This window comes from Pristis pectinata, chromosome 6 (genome assembly GCF_009764475.1).
Source record: "Pristis pectinata isolate sPriPec2 chromosome 6, sPriPec2.1.pri, whole genome shotgun sequence".
Taxonomy (NCBI): Eukaryota; Metazoa; Chordata; class Chondrichthyes; order Rhinopristiformes; family Pristidae; genus Pristis; species Pristis pectinata.
Window position 1 is genome coordinate 42,335,651 of NC_067410.1, and position 27,205 is coordinate 42,362,855.

A 27,205-nucleotide genomic window follows, 5' to 3' on the forward strand; every position below is an offset into this window, starting at 1 on the left:
TCATTTATATTTACTTCCATATCTTTATGACTTGCTTGTCCAAATTGTACTTTGTTGGGAAGTGGGCAAATCCCATTACTCTGCTATTCAAACAATCACAATCTGAATGTGCGCACATAGACACTCAGACAGACATGCGCAGATGCATACACATGAGCAAACACAGAGAGAGAGAGAGACACACACACACACCACATGCTGGTATATGTGTGCATGCACATGTACGTGAGCACAAGTGTGTGCATACACACACGCGCGCGCGCACACACACACACACACACACACACACACACACACACAGATTTTCAATGCTTACAGAAACTTAATCATTGCTGATCCCCTTTATTAATACGTCACAAGAACACAAGAAAAAAAATAGGAGCAGGAGTAGCCCACATCCTCTCAAACAGTCCTTGCAGGTGGACTGATTATAATTAACTATTGACACCCCCCACTCAGTCGCCCGGTTTCAGGTCGATTTCCCTCATTCTCTTTGCATCAGTAAGATATTCAACTGTTCATCCAAAGATGATAAATCTAACTTTGTGCAAACAGCCATATAAAGAATGGGAAGATACAAGGGAGAGGAATAAATCTGACAATAAATGCGGTTTGATAAATGTTCCTTCTTGTACATGGTAATTTCAGTGTTGACAAAAGCTCTGCATACATTTTAAAATGTATGAATAATGTAGACTAACTATTCTGTTTTGTTTCCATTGGTTTATCTCATTACCCACATGCCCCCAGGGAATGCTGATGTTTGTTGACAATCGCTTTCCATTTGTGAGTTAAGGCAACACTATTGCAAGTGTCACTCATACGTGAAACACGTGCATCTTCCCTTTGTCTCTCTCAGTGGTGCCGCCTGATTCATCTTTTCAAAGCTGTCATTAAACAGTATCAAACATGACCTGAATTGTAATAACATTACAGTGGGAAGTCTCAGCTGGCAAACCTGAGGTGTGATTTCAAGCTTGTCAACTGCAGAGTGAAGACAAAATCATATCTGAACTTCATAGCAGATAAATCTTGATAAGATTCAAATCGTCAAAATAGCTGATCGGAAAAGGAAGTGTTGGTATATGATCTGGATCGCTAGCTGATTTATGGTTACTCCTGTTACCCAGGAGTAACTGGGTTATTTCATTCCCAACTCATGTACAGCAGTGATCTTTGTAAACTTCTTGTGTGATAACCCATTGGAATTGGGGGAGGGAGCTGTCAGTGGGTAGGGCAGCAAGTATCACCGTACACCTGTCCAAACACCCAGTTGATGGAGTCAACTACCTGAAGGTAAACAGTGATCTTGACGAAAATGTTCTTCAATTACAAAAAACAAGAGAAATAAAATGAGAGGTCCATTCAAGACTCTGCTAACAGTGGGATAGAAGCTGTCCTATGGCTCATGGTACATCATGTGTAGTTTGGTCAAAGATGCTCAAGTTTCTGATCCTTTGCAAAGCAAATGGGGATTAAATTGAATGCACGAGGATGGAGCTGGTTCCTGTACATCAAGCCAAATATTCAGTTCCATAGAGTTCAATGGATCTAAATGTTAGACAGGATTAATACCCCCTGTTAGCTTAATCATAAAATTAATATTTGCCCTCACAACAGATGTTGAAGAGTTAGTAAAGATAGACTTTGCTTCAAGGTTTGACTTTACTCTGCCTTTATGGATGCAATGCATAAGCTAAGACATATCAAGCAGAGTTTACCTTTGTAATGAGATTTCCAGTTGTCTTTTGGAAGTGGTTCTCTCCTAAAATTAAAACTCCTTCTAAAAAATAGTGCACAGAATATGGAGTCAATTATAGACTGGATTGAATGAGAAAACCTTGAGGTATTGCAAGCATCAATTATTTTTGTCTGAATTTTTGGGTGTAGATGTGAAACCAGATAAATGTTAATGATGTTTAGGTAGACATATAAATGCTTAGAGCAGAAGGGTATGCAGTAGCAAACCGTGCAGCTGAAGTGTATTTAAATGGGAGAAATCCAGCTTGACAGTGTATGGATGTTGTTGGTTAGAGGAATCACATCCGTGCAGGCAATTCGAAAGCCAAAAGTGAAAGACAACTCACTAACAACTACCTTGCAAAGGGAGACTGATCCAGCACTATGTAACAAAGGTCATTCTTCACTGATCCTAAGTTGAACACTACAAATATTGTAGTTCTGAAGCAAAATTATTCCATTATTTGCAGTGATCCTATTGCTGCTTATTGGCTAAAATGCTAGAAATGTATAACTGAATCCATTTTCCTCTTTCAGTCAAATTACTCCCATGCCCTACAGCTTAGTCACACCCTACCAATCTTTTCCAAAATTTGTGAAGGCTTGGAGAGTTGGCCATTTGCCTCATTGTTGAAGGCCAGAAGATATGGCCATTTGATTCACTCAAGGCCTGTGAGATGGGCACTTACCTCATCATTATGTGTTGCCTGAAGTGAATGTTATGTTTTGGTTGAGTAGGACTATTTACTTAGGTGGAGTGAGGAGAATCACCTAGTGTGTCATTGCAAGAGATATTTAATGACAGCATATGTTCCAACTACATGCGTCTTCCTGGCAGGTTATTCCCACAGAACGTCTTGCGAGGGAATCACAAAAAAATTAAATACTTAAAACAAGATTTGTCTTCAATTTGCAAGGCATTTTGAGCTCCTTTATCAATGTGATGTAATTTATCATGACAAAAGACTTGATGATGCCATTTACTTGGAGCAATGTTGTTGTACTTAAAATGGTATAGAATGGTTTTCCCCTCTTCATTAAAAACAAATTACTCTTTTAGTTGCAGTCACTTAGCTGACCAGTTCAAATGTGGCTTAATGTCTAAACAAAAAATAGGTTATCCAGAGTTGACTAATTTTGAAGCTGCCAGTTGTAGATTCTCAAGGAAGGAAATATTTCAGAAATGTATGCATTCCTTCATAAAAACTTTTGCACAGCTCATTCCTGCTGCATATCTGAAAATGCAAAGGCTGCAATGTGATAGGAGAAGAGGTGACCTCGAATTATGACTAATTCCTGTCACACTGGGTTTCTTGGACGCAGATAGAATAAATGTACAAGGTCTGCATGCTCTTGAGTTTAGAAGAACAGGAGGTGATCTCATTGAAACATATGAGATTCGCACAGTGTGTAGCAATGTAGATGCATGGACAATGTTTCCCCTAGCTACAGTATCTAGAACCAGGGGACACAGTCTCAAAATAAGGGGTCAGTCATTCAGGACAGAGATGAGAAGAAATTTCTTCTTGCAGCAGGTTGAAAATCTTTGGAGCTCTCTACTCAGGAGTGTTGTGGATGCTCTGTTGCTGAGTATATTCAGGACAGAGATTAATGGATTTTTAGTTACAGAGGTATTTGTGAGACATGCAGTTACTGCAGAAAATTGGTGCTGAGGTAGAAGACCAACCATAATCTTATTGAGTCAAGGAAAGGAACAATGGGCCAAAGTGTCTTCTCATGCTTCTATTTCTTATGTGCTTATTGTAGAACTACGTAAAAGCTGGCAAGTGTTAATTTTCTTCCTGGATGTCTTCTGTCCATTACATTGGGTTAGGCTCCTTCAAATTCATCCTGCCATCAATGCTGCACTAAAACCTTTGGGTGGCCTCTTGCAGCCATGTTTCCACTTGCAGGATATTGTGCCCCTTTTAATAGGCACAGAATGATTCACAAGCAACAGAGTTCCGATGTACAAGGTACATGCATGTGGATATCACAATCATCAGGAGAGTTCAAATGCAGAATTGTAGGGCAAGTGTTCAACCTTATTGGCTTGGCCATTGTGCTACCTTATATGATTGTGGTAATGTGTTCTGCTTCTTTACCTGAAAAGTAAACTTAGTTATGATAGTGATCAAAATTTTCAACAAAACGTTTATCTTGCTCATTATGTATGTTCTGTCTGATCCCTGCTTGGGAACATCTATCAAAGTTAAAACAGAAGATTTATTTCTATTTTGCTTTCTGCCTTTTCTACTTTTCTTGCCGCCTTTTCTTCCCCTCCTCCCTTTCTCTTTTATTTCCTTCCTCCGTTTTCCTCACTCCCTTTTTCTTTTCCTTCCCCTGTCATGGGGGAAAAGTTAGCTATGACTAAAGATGTCATACTGTGGTACTAAGAAAAGCCAAAGGTAATTAAGCAAAGCCAACATGGTTTTTGAAAGGAAATCATGCTTGATCAATGTATTCTGGCTAGAAGTGCTGTGGAACTGGTACTAAGATTTTCCTATGTCATTTACCCAAGTGCAACATAAAAGGTTGCAGAAATGAAAGTTCATGGTGTAGGAGGTAAAATATCGAAGTGCACAGAAGATTGGAGAACAGGAAACAACGAATAGACACAATTGGGTCTTTTTTTCTGGTTGGCAACAGGCCTTGATTTTTGTACAATTTTATGTAAATGGAGGAAGGTACCAAAGATAAGGTGGCTAAGTTTGCTAATGATACAAAGATAGGTAGGATAATAACTTGTGAAGAGGATATAAGAAAGCTACAAAGGGACATAAAGTGGATGAGTGGGCAGAGATCTAGCAAATAGAGTACAATATGGGGAATATGTGAACATCCATTTTGGTAGGCACAATAAAAAACATTTTTTCTAAGTGGTGAGAGATGAGATGCAGAGGGATCTGACTATCCATAATTCTCAAAAGACTGTTATGGACGTGCAGCAAGTAAGGAAGAAAGCTAACAGAATGTTATTACTTATTACTAGATGAATTGAATACAAAAGTAGGAAGGTTATGCTTTAGTTACATAGGGCATTGATGAGACATTTGGAGTACCGTGTATAGCATTGGTTTTACTAAAGAAGGATGTAAAGCTCGGAGAGGATTTAATAGACTTATTTCCGGAATGGGTGGTTGTCTTACAAGGGAAGATTGAACAGGTTAGGTTTGTATCCATCTAGAGTTTAGAAGGGTGACTGGGAACTTGATTGAAAAAATAAAATCCCGAGGGGTCTTCGCAGGGTAGATTGGGAGAGGTTGTTCCCTCTCAGGGGAGAATCTGTTCAAAAATAAGGGATTATCCATTTGTGGCACAGATGAGTGATTTTTCTTCTGAGGGTGTTGAGCCTTTGGAACAGTCTTCCTCAAAAACAGAATCTTTGAATTTTTTTTCAGCAGATTCTTGATAAGCAAAGAGATGAAAAGTTACAGGGGTGGAGACTGTAATGTGGAGTTGAGGTTGCAGTCAAATCAACCACGATCAAGTTAAATAGTGGGGCTGACTTGAGGGCTGACTGGCCTTCTACTTTATATATCTGAATGATTCTCCCACAGGTCATGTTTCATTGGCACAGTGTTTGGATTTACTGCAAATAATGTGTATTCTCTTTGTCTGCCAGGTTTTGATACTTACTTCACCAGTCGGACCTTGGAGAACAATCGAAGAAACGTCTGGTTTGCAGAATTCTGGGAAGAGAACTTTGACTGTCAAGTGACACGAACAGGATCGAAAAAAGACACAGCTAAAAAGTGCACAGGTTATCAATCTTTCTTTCTGTTTTCACTGTCGACTTTCAGAAGTGAGTCTCATGAATACAGCAGTTTAGAATCAATTTTTGTAATGAAATTTGATCAAATTATGCAGACCAAAGAATGTATGGTGTAATGTAAGAGCCAGACTGACTTTATTCTTTCATATTTTATGAGATGACAGATTCCATTTTGTATTTCACATATCAATAATGTAAGCATACTGCAGATTTGAGTTTAACATATTTTAACAAAAGGGGAAAAGTGCTTTTCATTCTGACTTTTAATACAATAGATACATCATTATCACTGATGTGTAATAAATTGGTTGCATAGTTGAATGTATTATTCTGGCACTGATGTGAGAATAGTCATTTGTCTCAGCTGACTCAGATGATTAGATATTAGGTGTTCTTTCTGGATTTGATTTAAAAAAAAATGAAAGTTCACAATGTGCGCATTAATGGGAATGTCTGATCTTCACACTAGCAGCTGTATGGTTCAAGGTGATTTCTTTTTTTTGTCCAGTTTTCTCTCATCCTCCTCCTGCAGTGCTGGGTTACCACAGATTTTGTTTCCACTGGCCATTCTCCTAAATGCTGGGCATAGAGTGTGGGCAGATCATTTGTTCAGGGAGTGCAATGCAACTCAGTCTGAACCCACCACCTTCTTTCTAGCAGATATCAGCAGCTAATAATAGGATCAGGAACATCTCTGTTTATTTTCCCTCCTCACTGCTGAAGGACTATGTGGCCAAGTGGAATACCCCTAGAACTGTTTCATTCTTATCAGCTAATAGCATAGATGAGAAATGAAACATAAGGTGCCCCCATCTGTCTGGTTCAGTAGGAAAGCACATGAATCCACTGAGCTTTAGCCATCCTTTTGAATCTCTTCTGTGAATCAGGCTACAGTTTAGTTTGGTAAGCACTAAGGTAAGTGATATGGGTAAAATAATTTATGCTGTAGGCAAAATAATTTTGTAATTAAATGACATGACATCCTACTATAATTTGCAAGTATATCCATTCACAAATGTTTGTGCTGAGCTGTCTGTCCTGGATTTCTGTGGAGAAAACACACACAAGATAGTACACAATGTGAATAACACAGGAGTGTATCTTTCCTGAAATAAATATGAATGAACAGCAGCAAGTGTAGCCATTGCAGCTTAGGAAGACTCTATGTGTGCAGGTTAGTTGGCTCCCATTGAAATGGCTAAAGTCATCTAAATAAAGAGAAACCCCAACTTATGTTGATGTCAGGGCCACTCTGATTAGAGGTGGAAATTGGAATGGCAACTGAAACAAGTAGTATTATTACAACACACACAAAATGCTGGAGGAACTCAGCAGGTCAGGCAGCATCCATGGAGGAAAATGAATAGTCGACGTTTCGGGTGGAGACTCTTCATCAGGATTGGAAAGGAAGAGGGCAGAAGTCAGAAGAAAAAGGTAGGGGGAGGGGGAGGAGCACAAGCTGCACTTTGTGTGTGTTGCTCCAGATTCTAGCATCTGCAGAATCTCGTGTCTTAGTATTATTACAAAACTGATTAGTTCTGTCCGTCTGCCCCCCCCACCCCACCCAAGTAGTAGTAAATGAGGAGAATCAAAAGTTTTATACAGAAAGCACACACCTTTCTATTAAGAGAATTATGTTTCCTGAACAAAAATTGCAAGGTTTGGGGAAAAACCAAGACCTAAGATTAATTAGATTGCTCTTTCAAAGAGTTGACACAAGAATAACAAGTGGAATGCCTCCCTCAGTTCTTATGATTCCATTCAGAAATCACAAACTATAAATGAAATTCTATATGTTAAGCATGGCCCCACTGTGAAACAGGAGTTAGTACACACGGGGCTTATGTTTGTGCAGGTAAGTGTATGGAATATTTTTACAATCTTTGAAGTGGAAAGACAAGGGTTCGTATAATCCAGTTTGGTACTGAATGCTGAAGTGGATTATTAGATATGTGTTCTCTCGTACGAGAAGCTAAATTGAAGCCATATTTGCCCTTTGTTAAAGCATGGGGACATAAAAGGAATTCAATGCCAATATAATGGCCATCATTCTTCACTCAATCACAACCATCGAAACAAAATAGATTGGTTAGTTATCTCATTTTACTTCCGGTTCTTGCTCTGCACTTATTTGCTGCTGCATTTTTCCATCTATCAGCACTGACAAATGTAGCATGTGGATAATATGCTAAGATGCAAGGTACAGTATATTTGAGTTCTGGGTTTTGTTTTCAACAAGTTGGTTCACATGCTTCATCAATGTTGTCTGTATAGAACCATAGAACTTTTACAATACAGTAGGAGGCCAAGTGCACTCTGTACTAACTCAGTGTATCTGTACTGTGTAATGAATTGACCTGTGTGAACAGTACGCAAGACAGGTTTTTCATTGTACCTCGGTACAAGTGACCATAATAAACCATTACCAATATCCATGTCACTGTCCAACCTAATCCCACCATCCAACACTTGATCCATAGCCCTAGAGGTCACAACTTTTCAAATACACACACAGACACATTTTAAATGCAATGAGGGTTTCTACCTCTAACATTCTTTCAGGCAGCAAGTTCCAGAACCCCACCATTCTTTGCATGAAACAAAATCATCATGTAATACTTCTCCCAATTATGTTCAGTCTGTGCTGCTTGGTTTATCACCATTCTGCTGAGAGAAATAGATCCTCAATACTCTATCCAGGCTCCTGTTGTTCTATAACCAACCCAAAGAAGTGACTTTGTTCAAAAGGCTTCTCTGGGAATTGTAGATGAAGATGTGAACTCGATGGTTTCAGGAGCACGTTTGGAGTCATTTTTCCCAATTTCTTCAAATTATGTCTTAATCTCAACTTCAATTTTATCCTTAACATATTTTGTCAACATATTTTTGTTTCCTACATCAGTTATCCTTCCCACCAGTAAAGTTTACAGTTTCTAATGATTTGAGTCATAAAAACCTTCTTATTTCCTGTATAGTAGATTGTTGGCAATAAAATCACAATGTGCCCTGATTTAAATCGATTAAGAACACCGGTGCTTTAAGTAAATCAACATTTGAATGAACAGTTCTTGAATGGGTTGCAGAGATTCAGACATGGTTTTCAATATTCACCAGTGTAATTAATCTGAAACCCTAGTTTGCAAAGGTTTCTACCTGTTGAGGGTAGGACTACCAGCCACTTCTTGGGAGAGTATTCTGAAAATCTCATCAGTTAATGAAAGACCAGGGTAATTCTTTCCTTCTTTCCTTAGAGCAACATCCAGTTTTTTTATTCATTTTGAGACTCTTGGGGCATGACTCAATGATCAGTTATCATGTACCCGTATCAAGATAGCAAGTGTCAGTCAGGAAATGATGGCCTGCATCTTTCAAAATCATTACTGCTTCACTGACTAAGGTTATGGAGGGGATATTCTGCTCATCCCATGAACCTCCTTCCTTTCTGTTGACCACTGGTAGTCTTATTTTGTAGACTAAACAAAATATTTTGTACTGAATGCATAAGAGATAAGAAGACAAGGAAGAGATAATCCAAAGGCAAGATACAACAGATGCTGTAAATCCTCAAAAGTGAAAGCATAGATGATGCTGGAAGTAATCAGCATCTGTAGGAGACAGAAAAACAGAAAGAACATTTCAAGTTAATGACCTTTCATCGGAACTGAGAAAAGCTGAAATGCAGTAGGGGTGAGGAAGAAAGGTGGGCTCCAAGGTCTGTGATAGAATGGAGATCAGGAGAGTGTGACTGATCCAAGTGGTGGTGGTACCGCTGAAAGGTGGTGATAAAGCTTTGAAGAAGATGTAAATAGGAAATACCAGGAGTGAAAGATAAGTGAATGCTGGAAATGTGTAATACAAGGCTGAAATGGCTTAATATTCACCGTTGTATTCAAAGTTGAGTCCTGAAGGTTGTAATGTGCCAAGTCAAAAGGAAAGGGTAATTCTAATGCATGAATAATTTCACTTGACTCCCTAGGCTTTCCCTGTCTTAATTAACTGATGTCTACTGAATTGAGGGCTTGATTAATCCATGACACAGAATGTGAGTGTACCATATTAACATTGCACATTTACTATCATGCTAAATTCTTTATTGGAGCTTCACATAAAGATATCATATTATCGACTGCCTTTGGTCAGTCTAGGGACATGGCTATAGCTCTAATCTAGTTGAAAGGAGGGTTCTAGTGAGGGTAAGTTTAGAAAGTTAAAGTGAACCATCGAGATAATAAATCAGTGTAGTGAAATGGTTGATTATGGGCAGGAATAGACAGAGTGTATAATGGTGAGAGTGGACCAGTAAAGATATCCAAGTTTGGAATAGTGGTTGAAAAGTCAGAATTGCAGACTTTTTGAATGTAGAAAACATTTCCAGTAAGATGGGGGAAATAGGGACACAAATAGTGAGAAGTGATTTGGATCCATTAGCCATTATAGATTCGAGGTTGGAAGGTTATCAAAGCTGAATATTACAAGGTACTTGGTATTTCAGATGACGACTATAAAAAGATTAAGAATACTCTTAAGAGGGAAATCAGGAGGGCAAAATGAGAGTATGAGATGGATCTGGCAGGTAAGGTTAAGGGAAATCCCAAGAGGTTCTATAGGATTCTATAGCCATACAAAGAGTAAAAAGGTGGCTAGGGAGGGAGTAGTTCCCCTTAGAGATCAGCAGGGCCACCCATATCTCAAACTGCAGGAGGTGGGTGGGATTTTTAACGAATATTTCTCCTCAGTGTTTAATGGGGAGAAAATCATAGTTGCTCAATATACAGGAAAACTAGAGGAGATATTTTGGAAGAAATTCATATTACCAGAGAGGATATATTTGCAGCCTGACAGTGCATTAAGGTGGATAAATCCCCAGGGCCTGACCAAGTGCATCCTCTGACTTTGTGCAAGGCTAGAGAAGAAATTGCAGGGGCCCTTGCAGAGATATTTGCTTCATCGTCACCCACTGGTGAAGTTCCTGAAGACTGGAAGGTGCTAATGTTATTCCAGTGTTTAAGAAGGATAGCAAGGACAATCCAGAGAACTACAGGCCAGTCAGTCTGACATCAGTAGTGGGTAAGTTACTGGAGGGAATTCTGAGGGACAGGATCTACCAGCATTTGGATAGACAAAGTCTGATTAGGAGGAGTCAGTGTGGCTTTGTGCGTGGAAAGTCATGCTTGACAAACCTTTTAGACTTTTTTTGAAGAGGTAACCTAAAAGGTAGATGAAGGTAGGGTAGTGGATGTTGTCTATTTGGGCTTTAGCAAGGCTTTTGATGGGGCCCCACATAGTAGGCTGGTCTGGAAGGTTAGGTCCCATGGACTCCAGGGAGATCTAGTTAGGTGGAATTAAAATTGGTTTGGAGGTAGGAAGCAGAGGGTGGTTGTTGAAGGTTGTTCCTTGGAATGGAGAAAAGTGACTAGTGGTGTGTCATAGGGTTCAGTGTTTGGACCCTTGTTATTCGTTATTTATATAAATGATTTGGATGCCAATGCACAAGGCTTGATCAATAAGTTTGCGGATGATATGAAATTAGGAGGTGCTGCTTATAGTGAAGAAGGTTATCGTAGATTATAGGGGGATCTTTTACAGTTAGTGAAGTGGGCTAAGGAGTGGCAAATGGATTTCAATACAGATAAGTGTGAGGTGATGCATTTTGGAAAGTCAAACCAGTGTAGAACTTATACTATGAATGGTTGGGCACCAGTGGGTATAATGCAACAGAAGAACCTAGGAGTACAAGTGCATAGTTCATTGAAAGTGGCTTCACAGGTAGACAGGGTGGTGAAAAAGGCATTCAGCGTGCTTGCCTTCATCAATCAAGGCATTGAGTCTAGGAGTTGGGGCATTATGTTGCAGTTGTACAAGTGGTTGGTGAGGCCGCACTTGGAGTACTCTGTACAGTTTTGTTTACAGTTACAGGAAAGACGTGCTTAAATTGGAAAGAGTGCAGAAAATATTTATGAGTATGTTGACAGGACAAGAGGGCCTGAATTATAGAAAGAGGTTGGCCAGGCTAGGTCTTTATTCCTTGGAATGAGGGGCAGCCTTACAGAAATGTTTAAAATTATGAGAGGCATAGATAAGTTGGATGGTAATAGTCTTTTCCCCAGGGTAGGGGAGTTCAAAACTAGGGGGCATAGATTTAGGGTGAGGGGAAAGACTTAAAAGGGACCTGAAGGGCAACTTTTTCCACACAGAGAATGATAAGTATACGGAACGAGCTGCCAGAGGAAGTGGTTGAGTCAGGTACAATAGTATCATTTAAAAAGCACTTGGATAAGAACGTGGAGGGGTGGGGCTTTGAGGCACATGGGTCAAATGGAGGGTATTGAGACTAGCTGGATGGGCACTGTGGTCAGCATGGACTCTTTGGGCCAAAGGGCCTGTATCCGTGCTGTATTGCTCTATGACTCTAAGATAGGCAGAAAGGAAAAGGAGGGAGTGGAGAGAGATGGGTAAAGGAGGATATGAGGACAGTGGTGAGAAAGGATCTAGATTCAAAAGACCCGGAAGTAGAATTAGTTTGAGAAAGTATGAGAAATACAAGCAGCAGCAAACAATGGTGAGGGTAGTCTGTAAGCCCCCTAACTGTTGGACAGGCTATCCCTTAAGTAGTAGCAACAGCTTGTAATAATGATACTGCAATAATCATGGATGGCATCAATTTTTACGTCAATTGGACAAATCAAATTTGCAAAGATAGTCTTGAGGACAAGTTCAATAAATGCACTTGAAATGTGAATAACACAGGAGTGATCTTTCCTGAAATAAATATGAATGAATGCCAGCATGTGTAGTCTTGGGAAGACTGTATGTATGCAGGTTAGCTTGCCCCCACTGAAATGGCCAAAGTCATCCAAATAAAGAGAAAGCCCCAACTCATGATGGTGTCCAGGGTGGAAGTCACAATGGCAACTGAAACAAATAGTATTATTTCAAAACAAATGACATTCCACCAACCCCCCACCAACCAAGTAGTAGTAAATGAGGAGATAAGGACAATTACATGGGGGTGGACTGGTTAAGATAAGATACAATATCTTTATTAGTCACACGTACGTCGAAACACAATGAAATGCATCTTTTGCGTAGAATGTTCAGGGGGCAGCCCGCAAGTGTCATCATGCTTCCAACACCATAGCATGCCCACAACTTCCTAACCCGTATGTCTTTTTAATGCCTGGCATTGTTTACTTACTTCTATATCCTTTGTATAAGTATTTCATAATACTCAACGAATTATTATTTCACTGAGAAGTGAAGCTTCCACAGTAAAATGATCCACCTGTGGCTAACTTAAGGAGTTACGGATGGTATTAAATTGAAAGAATAGAAGGTCTGAGGTTGAGTGAATTGTAGGAAACAGTTAAGAGTGGCTAAAGATTTGATAAAGAGGGAGAAATAAGCAAATTAGGAAGAAAAGTGAAAACAATAAGATCTATAAGAATGAAGGAAAGGAAGAGAGTAGCGAAAGGAAAAGTAGATCCTTTAGAAGCTGAGACATGGAAATTAAAAATGGGGAATTTGGAAAAGGCAGAGACATTTTGTGTCTGATTTTGCTGTGGAAGATGTAGAGGGGCAAAAGAAAGTGAGGGACTTAAAACAATTAAAACAACAGATAACTAATGAGACTAAAAGCTGACCAATACTCCAGATCTGACTTAGAGTATATTCAAGGATGATACAGATAGGTTAATAGACTTAAGGGAAAAGCGGGTTATGGAGACCAGACAGGAAATTGAAACTGAGGCCTTAAGATCACGTAAGCCACGATCTTCTGAAATGGCACAACAGCCTTGAATGACTGTATGGCTTTTGGAAAAGATTGGAGCTGTTTTTGCTATATATCTAAGGGACCTACTGCTTTTCCAAATTCCTTTTTTTAAACTACTGGCAGCTATTTGTCTTGCTAATGATGGCAATTAGGAAGTTAGATATACACCATCTAATGATGTACACTTCTTTCCAGTTTCTACAGGTGCAATGGGATGCAGTTAAATCTCATGATTTTGTTCTATATTGCTCCTCAGGAAATCTTCCTGCCCGTAAGAATAGGTGGCCATTTATCTCAGTTGCTGTGCTTGAAACCTTACTGTGTACAAGTTGGCTGGCATTCTTTGCTAATATAACAATTGGGAGTACACTCAGATATAACTTGGTGGCTGTGAAGTTTCTTTGGCTGTTCTGTGGGAATCAAAGGTATTCTATGAAATGCATAAACCGTATTGATTTTCATTTTTTGGTTCCTGTGATGAGTTAGATAAGATTGCTGGCTGGGTTTGTACCTTTAGTGATAATAAGTCAAATTTTCAACTGGAAAACCAAAGAAACAATTTGGTTGGTAGAATAAAATTAATGTCAGCAGCAATTATTAGCTTAAGAGCTGGAATTCATCCTGAAGAGGATCCAACTTGCATCACTCAGGATAGGCCAAAATCAACTCCAGTTGGATTGATTCTGAAAGAATTCCAACTGGAATTTTGCCTAAATTAATTAAGAAGTCACTGTATACCTGTTTAATATTCTCATTGAAAGTCTGGATTTCCATGATTATGCTCATCTAGGTGATGTCAGCACTTTCACAACTGTTTGAAAATACATCAGGGAAGCTCAGAAATTGTCTCTCTCAATAGATAAATTTTAGATATGATTATAATGAGGCAAATTTCATGGTACCTATTGATGTTTTTAGGAGGTCAACTGATAATTAGAGTCATAGAGCAATAGAGCATGGATACAGGCCCTTTGGCCCAACAAGTCCATGTTGACCATGGTGCCCACCTATCTAGTCCCAATTTCCTGCATTCAGCCCATATCCCTCCAAGTTCTAGCCCTGCATGTTCCTATCCAAGTGCTTCTTAAATGATACTATTGTCCCTACCTCAACCACTTCTTCTGGCAGCTCTTTCCGTATACTTACCACACTCTGCATGAAAAAGTTGCCCCTCAAGTCCCTTTTAAATCTTTCCCCCCTCACCCTAAATCTATGCCCCCTAGTTTTGAACTCCCCTACCCTGGGGAAAACACTGCTACCATCCACCTTATCTATACCCCTCATGACTTTATAAACCTCTATAAGATCACCCCTCATTCTCCTATGCTCCAGGTAATAAGGACCTAGCCTGGCCAACCTCTCCCTATAACTCAGGCCCTCTTGTCCTGGCAACACCCTCGTAAATCTTTTCTGCACTCTTTCCAATTTAAGCACATCTTTTCTATAACAGGATGACCAAAAGTGTACACATTACTCCAAGTGCAGCCTCACCAATGACTGATAGAACTGCAACATAACGTCCCAACTTCTATACAGTGCCCTGACTGAAGGCCAGCATGCTAAATGCCTTTTCACCACCCTGTCTACCAGTGATGCCGCTTTCAACAAACGATGAACTTGTACTCCTAGGTCCCACTGTTCCATTACACTCAATATAACTGCAATGTGTAATGAATTGACCTGTATGATCAGTTTGCAAGACACGTTTTTCACTGTACCTCGGTACAAGTGACAATAATAAACCAATACCAATACCCCAGTGTCCTACCATTCATAGTTTAAGTCCTACGCTAGTTTGACTTTCCAAAATGCATCACCTCACACTTACCTGTATCAAAATATATTTGCCACTCTTTGGCCACTTCCCTAACTGATAAAGATCCCCCTGTAATCTATGATAACCTTCTTCACTATCAACAATACCTCCTAATTTTGTATCATCCACAAATTTACTGATCAAGCCCTGTGCATTCGCATCCAAATCATTCACATAAATAACGAATAACAAGTGTCCCAACACTATCCCCGCGGCACACCACTAGTCACCGTTCTCCATTCCGAGAAACAACCTTCAACCACCACCCTCTGCTTCCTACCTCCAAACCAATTTTGAATCCACCTATCTAGCTCTCCCTGGATTCCATGAGGACCTAACCTTCCAGACCAATTGTGGAAGCTTCTTTGATCAAAATTGTCTAGAAGCATCAAAGTTGATATACTTTCTCCCTTTGGCCTGTCCTCTCCTTTATTTGATCTGAGGCCCCTGGCATTTTATACTTCACCACATTTTCCCTAACCCTGGGGTTCCTAAGATGCAGTCATACCTCTTGAGATGCATCCAATCCTGTCTCACTTCCCCTTGTCTCTGCAGAGGCCCTTCACATTCATGGTCCACTGGCTACCTCAAAAGCACAGACAGTAAAACTCCATGGTGAAAATATTCTTTGGTACCTCAAGGAAAAAAATCCATTCTTCTGGCCACTTCTCCTTGATGTCTGCAGTTTGACCGAGAGATGTAAAACCAGTTTCCTCTGGGTACACTTCCTTAGGAGCATCCACCCAGAATAGGTGAAGGAAATCAAACACTAAAAAAGTTCCTACCTCACCAGCACAGTAGCAAACTACATGCACCTGCCATTGTGTCACTATTCCTTGGTGACCACCTGATACTGATGGCTTCTTGTTTTCTTCTTCCTTGTAAGTGGACATCCATGTTCAGATGATCAAACCTCTTCACAGTTTTAAAGAGCTCTAACTGGACACTCCTTAGCCTCTGGTTTTGAAGAGGAAAACCGCAGCCTATTTATCTTTTCTTGACAGATTTAATCTCATAATTTTGGCTTCATTCTTTTGAACATATTTTGTTCCCTCCCTAGTGGCTTATTATCCTGTTTTAGATAAGAGACAAGATAAGATATCTTTATTAGTCACACGTACATCGAAACACACGGTGAAATGAATCTTTTGTGTAGAGTGTTCTGGGGGCAGCCCGCAGTGTCGCTATGCTTCTGGCGCCAACATAGCATGCCCACAACTTCCTGACCCATACGTCTTTGGAATGTGGGAGGAAACCAGAGCACCTAGAGGAGACCCATGCAGACATGGAGAGAATGTACAAACTCCTTACAGACAGTGGCCGGAATTGAACCCGGGTCGCTGCCGCTGTAATAGCGTTACGGTAACCACTACACTACCATGTCTACACCTCTACACTACCATGCCTACCCCATTAGAATATGGGCTACCAGAACTTGACCAAGTATGTTCTGAGCTATCTTGATAAAACTTAGCACAACCTTCTAATTTTCAGTTCTATCCCTTCAGAAATGAGCCCATGACCTTGGTTGTGGCCTTGTGATCCTGCTTTCTTACTTCTGGTGCTTTGGGATCCCACCCATTTAGGTTTTTCTTTAACTATCATCTATGACCCCTTTTTTTAAATCAAAATATATCCCTGACTTACAATATGTGTTGCGAAATTCATTTGCCAGTTTTGTGACCATTGTGCAAATTTATTAACGTCATCTTGCAACTTGCACAATCTTCCTCAATAAAATAAATCCCTTCCACATCAGATCTGGGTACCATTTAAATATTTAGAAAAGTAGAAATTGTGGTTTTGTTTTCAAAGTGTAAACTCTTAAAACAGATTGTAATCACTATACGGCTCGTTTTAATTCTAATTTTGCATCTTTAGCCACCCTGATGAATTAGTATTTACCTCTGCTTTCTGACTTCCAACCAGCCAACTATTCATTCTACTCTTTGTTCCCTGCTTCTGTATGCTCTGAAGTTTCTCATTCTATTAAGAAACTTTTAGGAAATCTGCCCGTCTACATCCTCTGATAGGTCTTCAAAGAACTCAATGTAGTTAGTCAAGCAAGACTGTCTCTTTTGAAGTCCGCACTGACTGTTCAATATTATATCTTTGCTTTCTGGATATTTTCCAATTTTTCCAGGGAGGATTAATTCCTTTATTTTTCCACCTCCAACATTGATGTTGCTGGTTATCCTGCATAAAGTTCCTGTAGACTTGATATTAACTAGATGTAATGTTTTGATATCACCATGCTAACATGCTCAAATTGAATTTTTTTTTACTTTGAATTAACCATCCAAACTCAAAAGAAACAGAGGAACAAATTATTCACTGATTGCTGGTTTGAGAGTGCAACATTCAGTATTAATATTCATTTCTATCTGACAGCCGAGGTGCTTGAGGGGGAAAATGAAGGAACAAGATAGCAAATTCAGCCATACATCTGAACATAACTGACCATGCCATCCCCCTTTTGACAACTTGTTAACCTAGTCTCATTAATGACTGCTTTTGGTCATTGCCTGTCTTTGGCAATAATGCTTTGAAGAATTACAGTGTCAAACACATACCCATGTAGTCCACTTCTGAGTGACCCTGTGCATAAACCTGCAGGCTCTTCTGAACATTTTAAACATGACTAATCCCATGAATTCGTGCTCACAATGAATATTCATAAAGGTCACATCACATCGGTTGAAATATTTCCAACTGACTGAAGAGAGACTAACATTGAACATAGAATAGTACAGCACCAGAACAAGCGCTTCGGCCCACAAAATTATATTGAACTAATTAAGCTAATGACACCCAATCCCTTGTGTCTGCAGATGGTCCATATCCCTCCATCACCCCTATCAGTGCATTCCAGCCACCCTCATATATATATATATATATATATATATATATATATATAAAAACATATATAAATTGGCCTACACATCTGCTTTGAACTTTCCCCCTCTCACCCTAAATGCATGCCCTCTAGTATTAGACATTTCGACCCTGGGAGTATCATCTCTCTAATCTCCCTATGCCTTCCATAATGTTATAACATTGATTAACCTTCAGTTCTGAAATCATTTTGCATTCATGGTGACTAGCTGATACTTAACTTTTTGAGAAGCCTTGTTTATTCCCAATGTGAGGTGACCTAGTTGTTGCCCCACAATCTGCCACTTTGCCTCCTGGATCCATGGGGATTTCCATAGGATTTTTAGGGAAAAGATCTAGGAAATGATTCCAGGGGTGGGCTCGGATGAAATCAAGCCAGCGCAGTATCTTCAAACAGGACCCTGGGGGTTGTCCAGAGCAATAGGATGTCACTTATCTGTTCTGTGTGCTGGAGCGGTAACTATATATGTTTATTCCCACTAGAAAATCCGGATCAGCTAGACTACATTTTCAACACTGTCTCTTGAATCACAAATATTACCTTTGCCCAGTTAATTACTGCAACAGGTTTCTTCATGTACCAATTTGCCCAGCCAGCCACTTAGAAAAAGAGCAAGTATTTACCTTCAAGAGTTCAAGCATGTTACAAATGCATTCATTGCAAACAATGCCATTTGTCAAAACATTTTTGTTGTTTCACTCCAGTCTGAACACTGTAAATTTTGATATAATGTGTAGTAGGTATATTTTCAATTTAATATACTTTGAATATTTATGATCTTTTATTTTATGGGAAATACAAAAAAAGGTAGCTGGTTTTGATTAATGGCACAGTTACCATTCTGAACAATATAAAGTAACCTGAAATGTGGTTGAAGATGCATGAGAATGTAGCAATCAATTTTGTCATGCAATTCTCTGAACGTGGCTTTTTATGTATGTTACCTAAAGCATTAGTGATGAAAGAAATATGCTAAATGTTCAAAAATGAGACTTGGGCATGGCACCTGAAGCCCGTCTTGAAATATATCATCCAGTTTTCAAATATATTTGTTCACAATTATTTCGGATCAACATCATGCTGGATCCTAGATTGTCACAACATAGGGATGTCACTCTAATACAAGTTGTAGTAAGTAGCTTCACACATCTGTGTTATCATTAAATTAAAATATTACATCATTTTATCTTTTTCTTAAAATGATGCTTGTATTAGGGATGCCAGTACCTAGGCCGTTTAAATGTAGGTCTTCTACATTTACACTCTGGCTTGGCAAAGTGTGGTGGAGGGGCTGTCTTCACATTGGTCACCTACTGGACTCCCTGGGCAGCTGGCAAGACCCCATGCCCAAGTTGCCAGTTTCCAAAGCTGTAAACGTCAATAACATTCTCAAACATAGAAGGGCACAGCACAGGAACAGGCTCTTTGGCTCACGATATCTGCGTTGAACACAATGCAGAATTAAAGTAAATCTCTCCTGCCTGCACAGGATCCATAGCCCTCCATTCCCTGCATATCCTTGTGTCCATCTAACAGCCCCTGGAAAACTATTATTGTATCTGCCTCCTCCACCACCACCCCAGGCAGTGCATTCCAGGCACCTACCATTCCGTGTAAAAAAAAACTTGCCCTGCACTTCTCCTTTGAACTTACCCCCTTAGATACATGCCCTAGGGAAAAGATACTGGCTGTCTACCCTATCTATGCCTCTCATAATCTTATAAACCTCTATCAGATCTCCCCTCAGCCTCTGCCACTCCAGAGAGAACAACCAAAGTTTGTCCAACCTATCCTCATAGTACATGCCCTCTAATCCAGGCAGCATCTTGGTAAACCTCTTCTGCACCCTCTCCAAAGCCTCCACATCCTTCCTATATTGGGGTGACCACAACTGAATGCAATACTCCAGATGCAGCATAACTTCCTGATTCTTGAACTTAATGCCTCAACTAATGAAGACAAGCATGCCATATGCCTTCTTTACTGCCCTATCAACCTGTGTTGCCACTTTCAGGGAGCTATGAACTTGGACTCTCTGGTCATCAACATTGTTAAAGGTCTTGCCATTAACAGCGTACTCTCTCTCTACGTTTGATCTCCCAAGGTGCAACACTTCACATATGACTGGGTTGAACTTCATTTGCCATTTCTCTTCCAATATCTGCAACTGATCTATATCCTGTTTTATCCTTTGCCAGTCTTCTACACTATCCACAACACCACCAATCTTCGTATCATCTGAAAACTTACTAACCCATCCATGTACATTTTCATTCCAAGTCATCTATATACATCACAAACAGCAGAAGTCCCAGTACGGATCCTGAGGAACACCACTAGTCACAGACCTCCAGCTAGAATAAGTCCCATTGACCACTACCCTCCGTCTTCTATGGGCAAGCCAGTTCTGAATCCAAATGGCCAATTCACTGTGAATCCCATGCATCTTACTTGCCCCACACACCTCCCTTAAACTCTTAGCCCCCACCCCTGCCCCCCAATCTTAAATGCATGTTCTCTAGTATTTGACATTTCTACCCTAGGAAAAAAAGATTCTGACTGTCTACCCCATCTATGCCTTTCATCATTTTATATGGCTAGAAGTGCTATACTCAGTAAAGTTCCCTACTTGCCTAGTTTACCACCCTCCCCTGTCCCAACATAGGCACTTTTCTATCTCCCACAACAACCAACCTGTGGCTTCTTAAGTAAAACTTATCAATTAGTTTCAAATTAAAGGCAGTCTTGTGGGGGGATGCACATGAACTGATGCTGGACTGAGAATGCTCAGCATCTATTTATATAGAACCTAACAGACACAGGAGGTGTTTCATCTCCTTACAAGTCTGGGCTGAATTTGGTCTTTGAGAAATGCAGGATTGGTGCATGGTTCTTTGAAGTTAGTTTTAATTGATGTGTACGTGAGCTAAAGATATACAGTAATTAGTATTTTGTAATTGACAGAACTTTGAGATCCAACATTATCTTGGGCTCTCATGAGTCCTGTAAAGGGAGACTGAAACCTAACATGATTTGTTGAGAAGTATTGAGAGCACATGGAAGAACCTCTGCAAGTGGCAATTCCCACTGTGTGGGTGACTTCACTGTCCATCAGTAAGCAGGGCTTGGTCACACTTTGTCACACCAAGCTGGCTGAATCATGAAGGTCATAGTTGCCAGCTTGGGTCTGCAGTCAGTAGTGAGTAAACCAATGAGGGATAAACCTACGTCCTTGCCAATCTTGCTGTGCAAAATGCATCTGTTCAGAATAGCATTGGTAGAAGTTACCATTGCACAGTCCTTGTGGAGACAACTTCCAGCTTCCCATTAAGGGCACCCTCCCTCGTGTATATTTCAGTTGTGCCAAATGGGACAGACTGAGAACAGACTAGGCACCTGTGAGGTGTCCTGGACCATCAGCAGCAATGGAAATGCACATTGGCACAGTCTGTAAACTCATGGCCTGGCATATTCCTTACTGTACGATTACCATCAAATTGGGGCTTCAAACCTGATTCAATGAGGGATATGGATGGGCAGCATCATGCATACCTAAAAATTATGAGATGTCAGTTACTGAAGCTGCAATACAGCACCACATGCATGCTAAACAACAAAAATAGCATGCAATAGATAAGCTAAGTAATCACACAACCAATGGATCAGATCAAAGCTCTGCAGTCCTTCTGCATCTGGTTGTAAATAGTGTTAGATTATTAAACAGCTAATGAGAGGAGGAGGCTCCAAATGCATCCCCATCTTCAGTGATGACAGGGCACAGTACATGAGTGCTAAAGGCAAGGTTGAAGCATTTGCAGCCGTGTTCAGCCAGAAGTGCAGAGGAATGAACAATCTTAGCTTCCTCCTGAGATACCCACCATCAAGGAATCCAGTCTCTAGCTCATATCAAGTGGATACAGCAAAGACTTTAGGGTCTGACAACATCCCAGCTGTAGCACTGCGCTTCAGAACTAGCTGCACCTCTGTCAAAGTTGTTCCACTACATTTATATCACTGGAGTATCTACATGATAACTTTGTCCTGTTCAAAAAACAGGACATATGCAATTCAGTTCATTACTGCCCAATCAGGTTACTCCCAATCATCAATAAAATGATGGACATTGTCATACACAGTGCCATCAAGCAGAGGTGAGGTGAGTGTGACCGCTTCTGACACAGGGGCAGCATTTGACCCAAGGTGTCCTGGTAAAACTGAGGTCAAGGGCATCCAAAGGGAAAGTGTTCAAATGGCTTGTACAAAAGGAGATGGTTGTAATTGTTAGAGCTCAATCATCCCAGGACATCACTACAGGAGTTTCATAGGGCAGTGTCTTCACCTCAAACATCTTCAGCTGCTTTATCAAAGACCTTTCTTCCATCTTAAAGTCAGAAGTGAGAGTGTTCGCTATTAATTCCATGATGTTCAATTCCATTTGCTACTCCCCAGCAAACAGAGCAGCCCAAGACTGCATGCAGCTCGACCAAGTCAACAGTCGGTCATGGATTGATAAATGGCAAGAAATGTTCATGCAAGGTAATGACCATTTCTGACGAGAGGGTTGAACTACCTACCCTTGACATTTGATGGCATGACCATCAACGAGTTCCCCTACCATCGATATCCTGACCGTCACCATTAACGAGAAACTCAACTGGACCAGCCCTTCATAGCATGGCTACAAGAACAGGTCAGAGGCCAGATAACTTCCTAAAACTCAAGGCTTTTCCAGCATTTGACAATAGAATACTCTTTATTTGCCTAGATGGGTATAGCTGCAACAACACTCGAGGTTCAACACCATGCAGAATAATGTAGTTGCTTGATTGGCAGCCTATCGATCATTCTAAAGGTTCATTCCCTCCGCCATGGGCAGACAGTGGCTGCAGTGTATATTGTCCATAAAATGCAGCGCAGTTACTCATCCAGGCTATTCTAATAGTACTGCCCAAGCTTGCAATCACCACTACTACCCGGGGGTGTGTGGGAACACCATCAAGTGCCACACCATCCTGCTTTGGAAATGTATGACTGTCCCTTCATCATTGCTCAGTCTAAATCTTGGAGCTCCCTACTCAATGGCATTCTAGGAGGATCTTCACCAGAATGACTGCAGTGATTCAAGTACATGGCTCACCAACATCTTCAAGGGAAAGTAGGGAAGTTCAGTAAATGCCGACCTTGTCAGTGATACCCAAATCCTGGAAAATGGGGAAAAACAAACAAAAAAAAGAAATTGGTTATACCATTATTTTTAGGATTTTTAAGGTAATTGCTCTGGTTATCAACAGGTAGTATACATCTAGGGTGGGGACTTCCCAACTTTATTCAGTACATGTGATAATCCTGTGGGCCAACACACCCAATAGAATGAGATTTCCAACCTCTGGATGGACATGTGGATCTCACTGGGAGGATGCAAGCCAAGCAAACAGCCTGAGTTCCTAAAGAATGGACAGTTTCTCTGCTACTCCTTTGCCAAAGCCACTTGCTTGGTGTGAAGTGGCCTTGTCAAACCTGTCCAATGGCAGTCAGGTGACTAATGTTCTGTCTGCATTGTGTGCAGAGGCCTGCTAGCCATGTAAATTGGAGCATTAGTGTGTTTAATGTGGCTGCAATCACTGAGTAGTTATCTGGATTGTGATGCATAGTATTTTTTTTAAAACTTAGCAGACTCCATGTAGTACATTACTGTTATTTTTCAATTGAGAATCAATATCTGGAACCATGCCAAATGAAGACTGGAAATGTTACAACATACTGTATTTTGCTATATACTTAGTCCAGAGATGTGTTTTAAATATTAAATTATCAGCATACTAAAGAATTTGCTTCAGTCAATTCACACCATTCCGTATCATGATTTTTATTTTATTCATTTGCAATATTAAATTGAATACATGTTTTAATTTAGGCTTAATTGCCATGGATATGGTCTGGACTACCTTCATGATGTCACCGATATAGGGGTACTTACCCACTGCTTTTGTGAAAGTCTTTTTTTTGGTCATGAAAGTCTCAGCAACAAAAAGATTTCTCAGGGAAAAATCCTCCACCTCCTTATCACCCACTGATATCCTACACAACACTCCATGTTGTTTAGGAGTATTGGACAGAGTTGGGTAGCTTGAGTCTCCCTGCACATTGTCTGCACACTGTTTTTTTTTAAAATTCAGAACCATTGACATTTTGGTGCAGGAGAATAAAATATTCACAGGTAGGAAAATACCACAGCTGTGCCACCTCTGCCCTGATAATTCATTTTCATGTCTGAGTGATCACCAAAGAATTCTGGTAATGGTTAAGGACTCAATGAACAGTAGTAAACTAGGATGTGTTACTTTTAAAAAAAATCTATGCCATTAATATGAATTGGAACTAGGCAAAGGGCCAATGCTTATCCATTTAGCACTCCATTTGCAATAGCCTGCCAAATTGGGAAAGATATGTTAATTTCTATTCTGTTTACTGTTCTTTTGTTGGTACTTAATTCATGCTCTGTGTTGAAAATCAACAAAAAAACTGCAGATGCTGGAAATCTGAAATTAAAAACAGACAATGCTGGAGAAACTCAGCAAATCAGGGACCCTTCTGACGGGCCTTGGACCTGAAATGTTAACTGTTTCCATAGATGCTGCCTGATTTGCTGAGTTGTCCCAGCATTTTCTACTTCTTTTTCATGCTTCTACATTAACAGATTGCCCTCAAATTCAAGAAGCCTTATTTTGTATAGTTGTGAGAAAGAAAGCAGGAAGTTTGAAACAGGTGGTTAATTGAGAGGGCAAGAGAGTGGCAAATGGAGTATAATCCGAAGTTCATTTAGTGGGACAAATCAATGATTTTAAGCAATGAGAAACTTGTAAGATAAACTGTAGACATAGGAAATTAAATAGAAAATGCTGGGAATGCTCAGAAGATCAAGCAGCATTGATGGAGAGAGAAACACAGAGTTAATGTTTCTGACAAATGACAATTAGAAATTAGTAAACCTGGGATCTTCAGGAGCTGGTTCATAAAATGGGAATAATTAACATGCAGGCACAAACAGTTAAGAAGGCAAGTGGTATGTTGGTCTTCATCAAAAAAATCAGGTTGGCGTATAATAAGAAGGAAGCATGGTGCAATTGTACATGGCCTTGGTGAGATCACATCTGGAATATTTGTGCAGTTTTGGTTACTGTACACAAGGAAAGATAAACTTGCAGTGTAGATTCATTAGATTGATCCTTAGGGGTAGAAGATTGTTCTATGAAGAGTTGTTGAGGAAGGTAGGCCTTGTCTGGTGGAACTTAAGAAAAAAAATGAAAGGTCGAAGCAAACGAGATTTTGTGAGGGAGTGATGTGACAGATTCTGAGAAGCTCTCTTCTGTGATGGTGAGTCCAGATGCAGGGGAAATGTTTCGGGATAAGGGATCGTTTCTCTCTGGCCAAATTGTGGAGACATTTGTATATTCAGAGAATTGTGAATTTTTGAAATTAGATACGCATGCTGAGCTTTTGAGTCTATTCAAGTGTGAGATTAATAACTATTTGAGCACAAAGTGATTGGAGATCTCTGGGACCAGACGGGAAAGTGGACCTGAGGTAGAAGGTGAGCAATAAAGTCAGTTGTACAGCACAGAAATAGGCCCTTCGGCCCACCATGTCCTTGCCAGCCTTTTTGCCCATCTGTACTAATCCTATTTGTCCACATTATGTCTCTATCATTCTATGCCCTGCCTATCCAAGTGCCTATCTGAATGCCTCTGAAACATTGATTGTATCTTCCACTTTCTCTGTCATTGCATTCCAGATATCAACCATTTTCTGTGTAAAGTAACCATCCCCTCAGATCCCCTTTAAAACTCCTTCCACTCACTTACACCTATTCCTTCTTGTTTTTGATACCCCTACCATTGGTAACAGACTGACCATCCTCTCCACCCACGTCTCTCATCATTTTATACGACTCTCAGGTTATCCCTCAGCCTCCTTCACCTCAGAAAACCAAACCCAGCCTATCCAATCTCTCTTCAAAAACTGAAGTCTTCCAATTCAGGTAACATGCTGGTGAATGCCCCCTGCATTCTCTCCAGTGTAATCACCTCCTTCCTATAGTGTGGCAAGCAGAACAGCACATGGTGCTCCATGTAGCCAAACAAGTATTTTGTAAAGTTGAAAGATAATGTTACAATTCTTATATTCTATGCCCTGATCCATGAAGGAAAGCATGCCATGTGCTTTTACCTCCCTACTTTACCAGAGTTGCCTTTTATCAGAAAACTATGGACTTGAACCCCTCATGTCTCTCTCTGTTCATTAATGTTCTTTAGTGCCTGCATATGTCCTACCTCAATTTGACTTCCCAAAATGCATCACCTTGCATGTGTCAGCTTGAAATTCCGTCTGCCAATCCTCAGCCCAAATTTTCATACGATTACCATCCTAACTGTAGACTTTGACAACCTTCCTTGCTATCCACAATGCTATCAATTTTTGTGTCTTCAGCAAACATACTAATCATATCTCCAAATGCAACCCAAATCATTAATGTATAACACAAATAACTAAGATCCAAGCACCAATTTCCTGTGGCACACCACTGGTCACAGACTTCTGAATCAGGAAAGCTTCCCTCCACCACTCATAGGAGTAGGAGCAGGCCATCTGGCCTGTCAAGCCTGCTACACCATTCAATAAGATCATGGCTGATCTGGCCATGGACTCAGCTCCACCTACCTGCCTTTTCCCCGTAACCCTTAATTTCCCTACTATGCAAAAATCTATCTAACTCTGTCTTAAATATATTTAATAAGGTAGCCTTTACTGCTTCCCTGACAGAGAATTCCACAGATTCACCACTTTAAGAAAAGCAGTTTCTCCTCATCTCTGTCCCAGATCTACTCCCCTGAATCTTGAGGCCATGTCCCCTAGTTCTCGTCTCACCAATCAGTGGAAACAACTTTCCTGCCTCCATCTTATCTATACCTTTCATAATTTTATATGTTTCTATAAGATCGCCTCTCATTCTTCTGAATTCCAGTGAGTATAGGCCCAGGCGACTTGATCTCTCCTCATAGGCTAACCCCTTCATCTCTGGAATCAAACTGCTGAACCTCGTCTGCACTGTCTCCAAAGTCAATACATCTTTTCTCAAGTAAGGAGATCAGAACTGCACGCAGTACTCCAGGTGCGGCCTCACCAGTACCCTGTACAGATGCAGCATAA

The 27,205-nt window shown here is 40.3% G+C and overlaps 1 protein-coding gene across 1 annotated transcript in view; it reads left to right on the top strand.

Annotated features, from left to right (window-relative positions):
* The window catches only part of LOC127571338 (metabotropic glutamate receptor 7-like), a 547,846-nt gene that overhangs the window by 308,206 nt on the left and 212,435 nt on the right, over window positions 1-27,205 (top strand). The window contains exon 5 of the mRNA XM_052017627.1: window positions 5,366-5,503. Within this exon, the coding sequence (XP_051873587.1) occupies window positions 5,366-5,503 (138 nt within the window). The remainder of the gene's footprint in view (window positions 1-5,365; window positions 5,504-27,205) is intronic.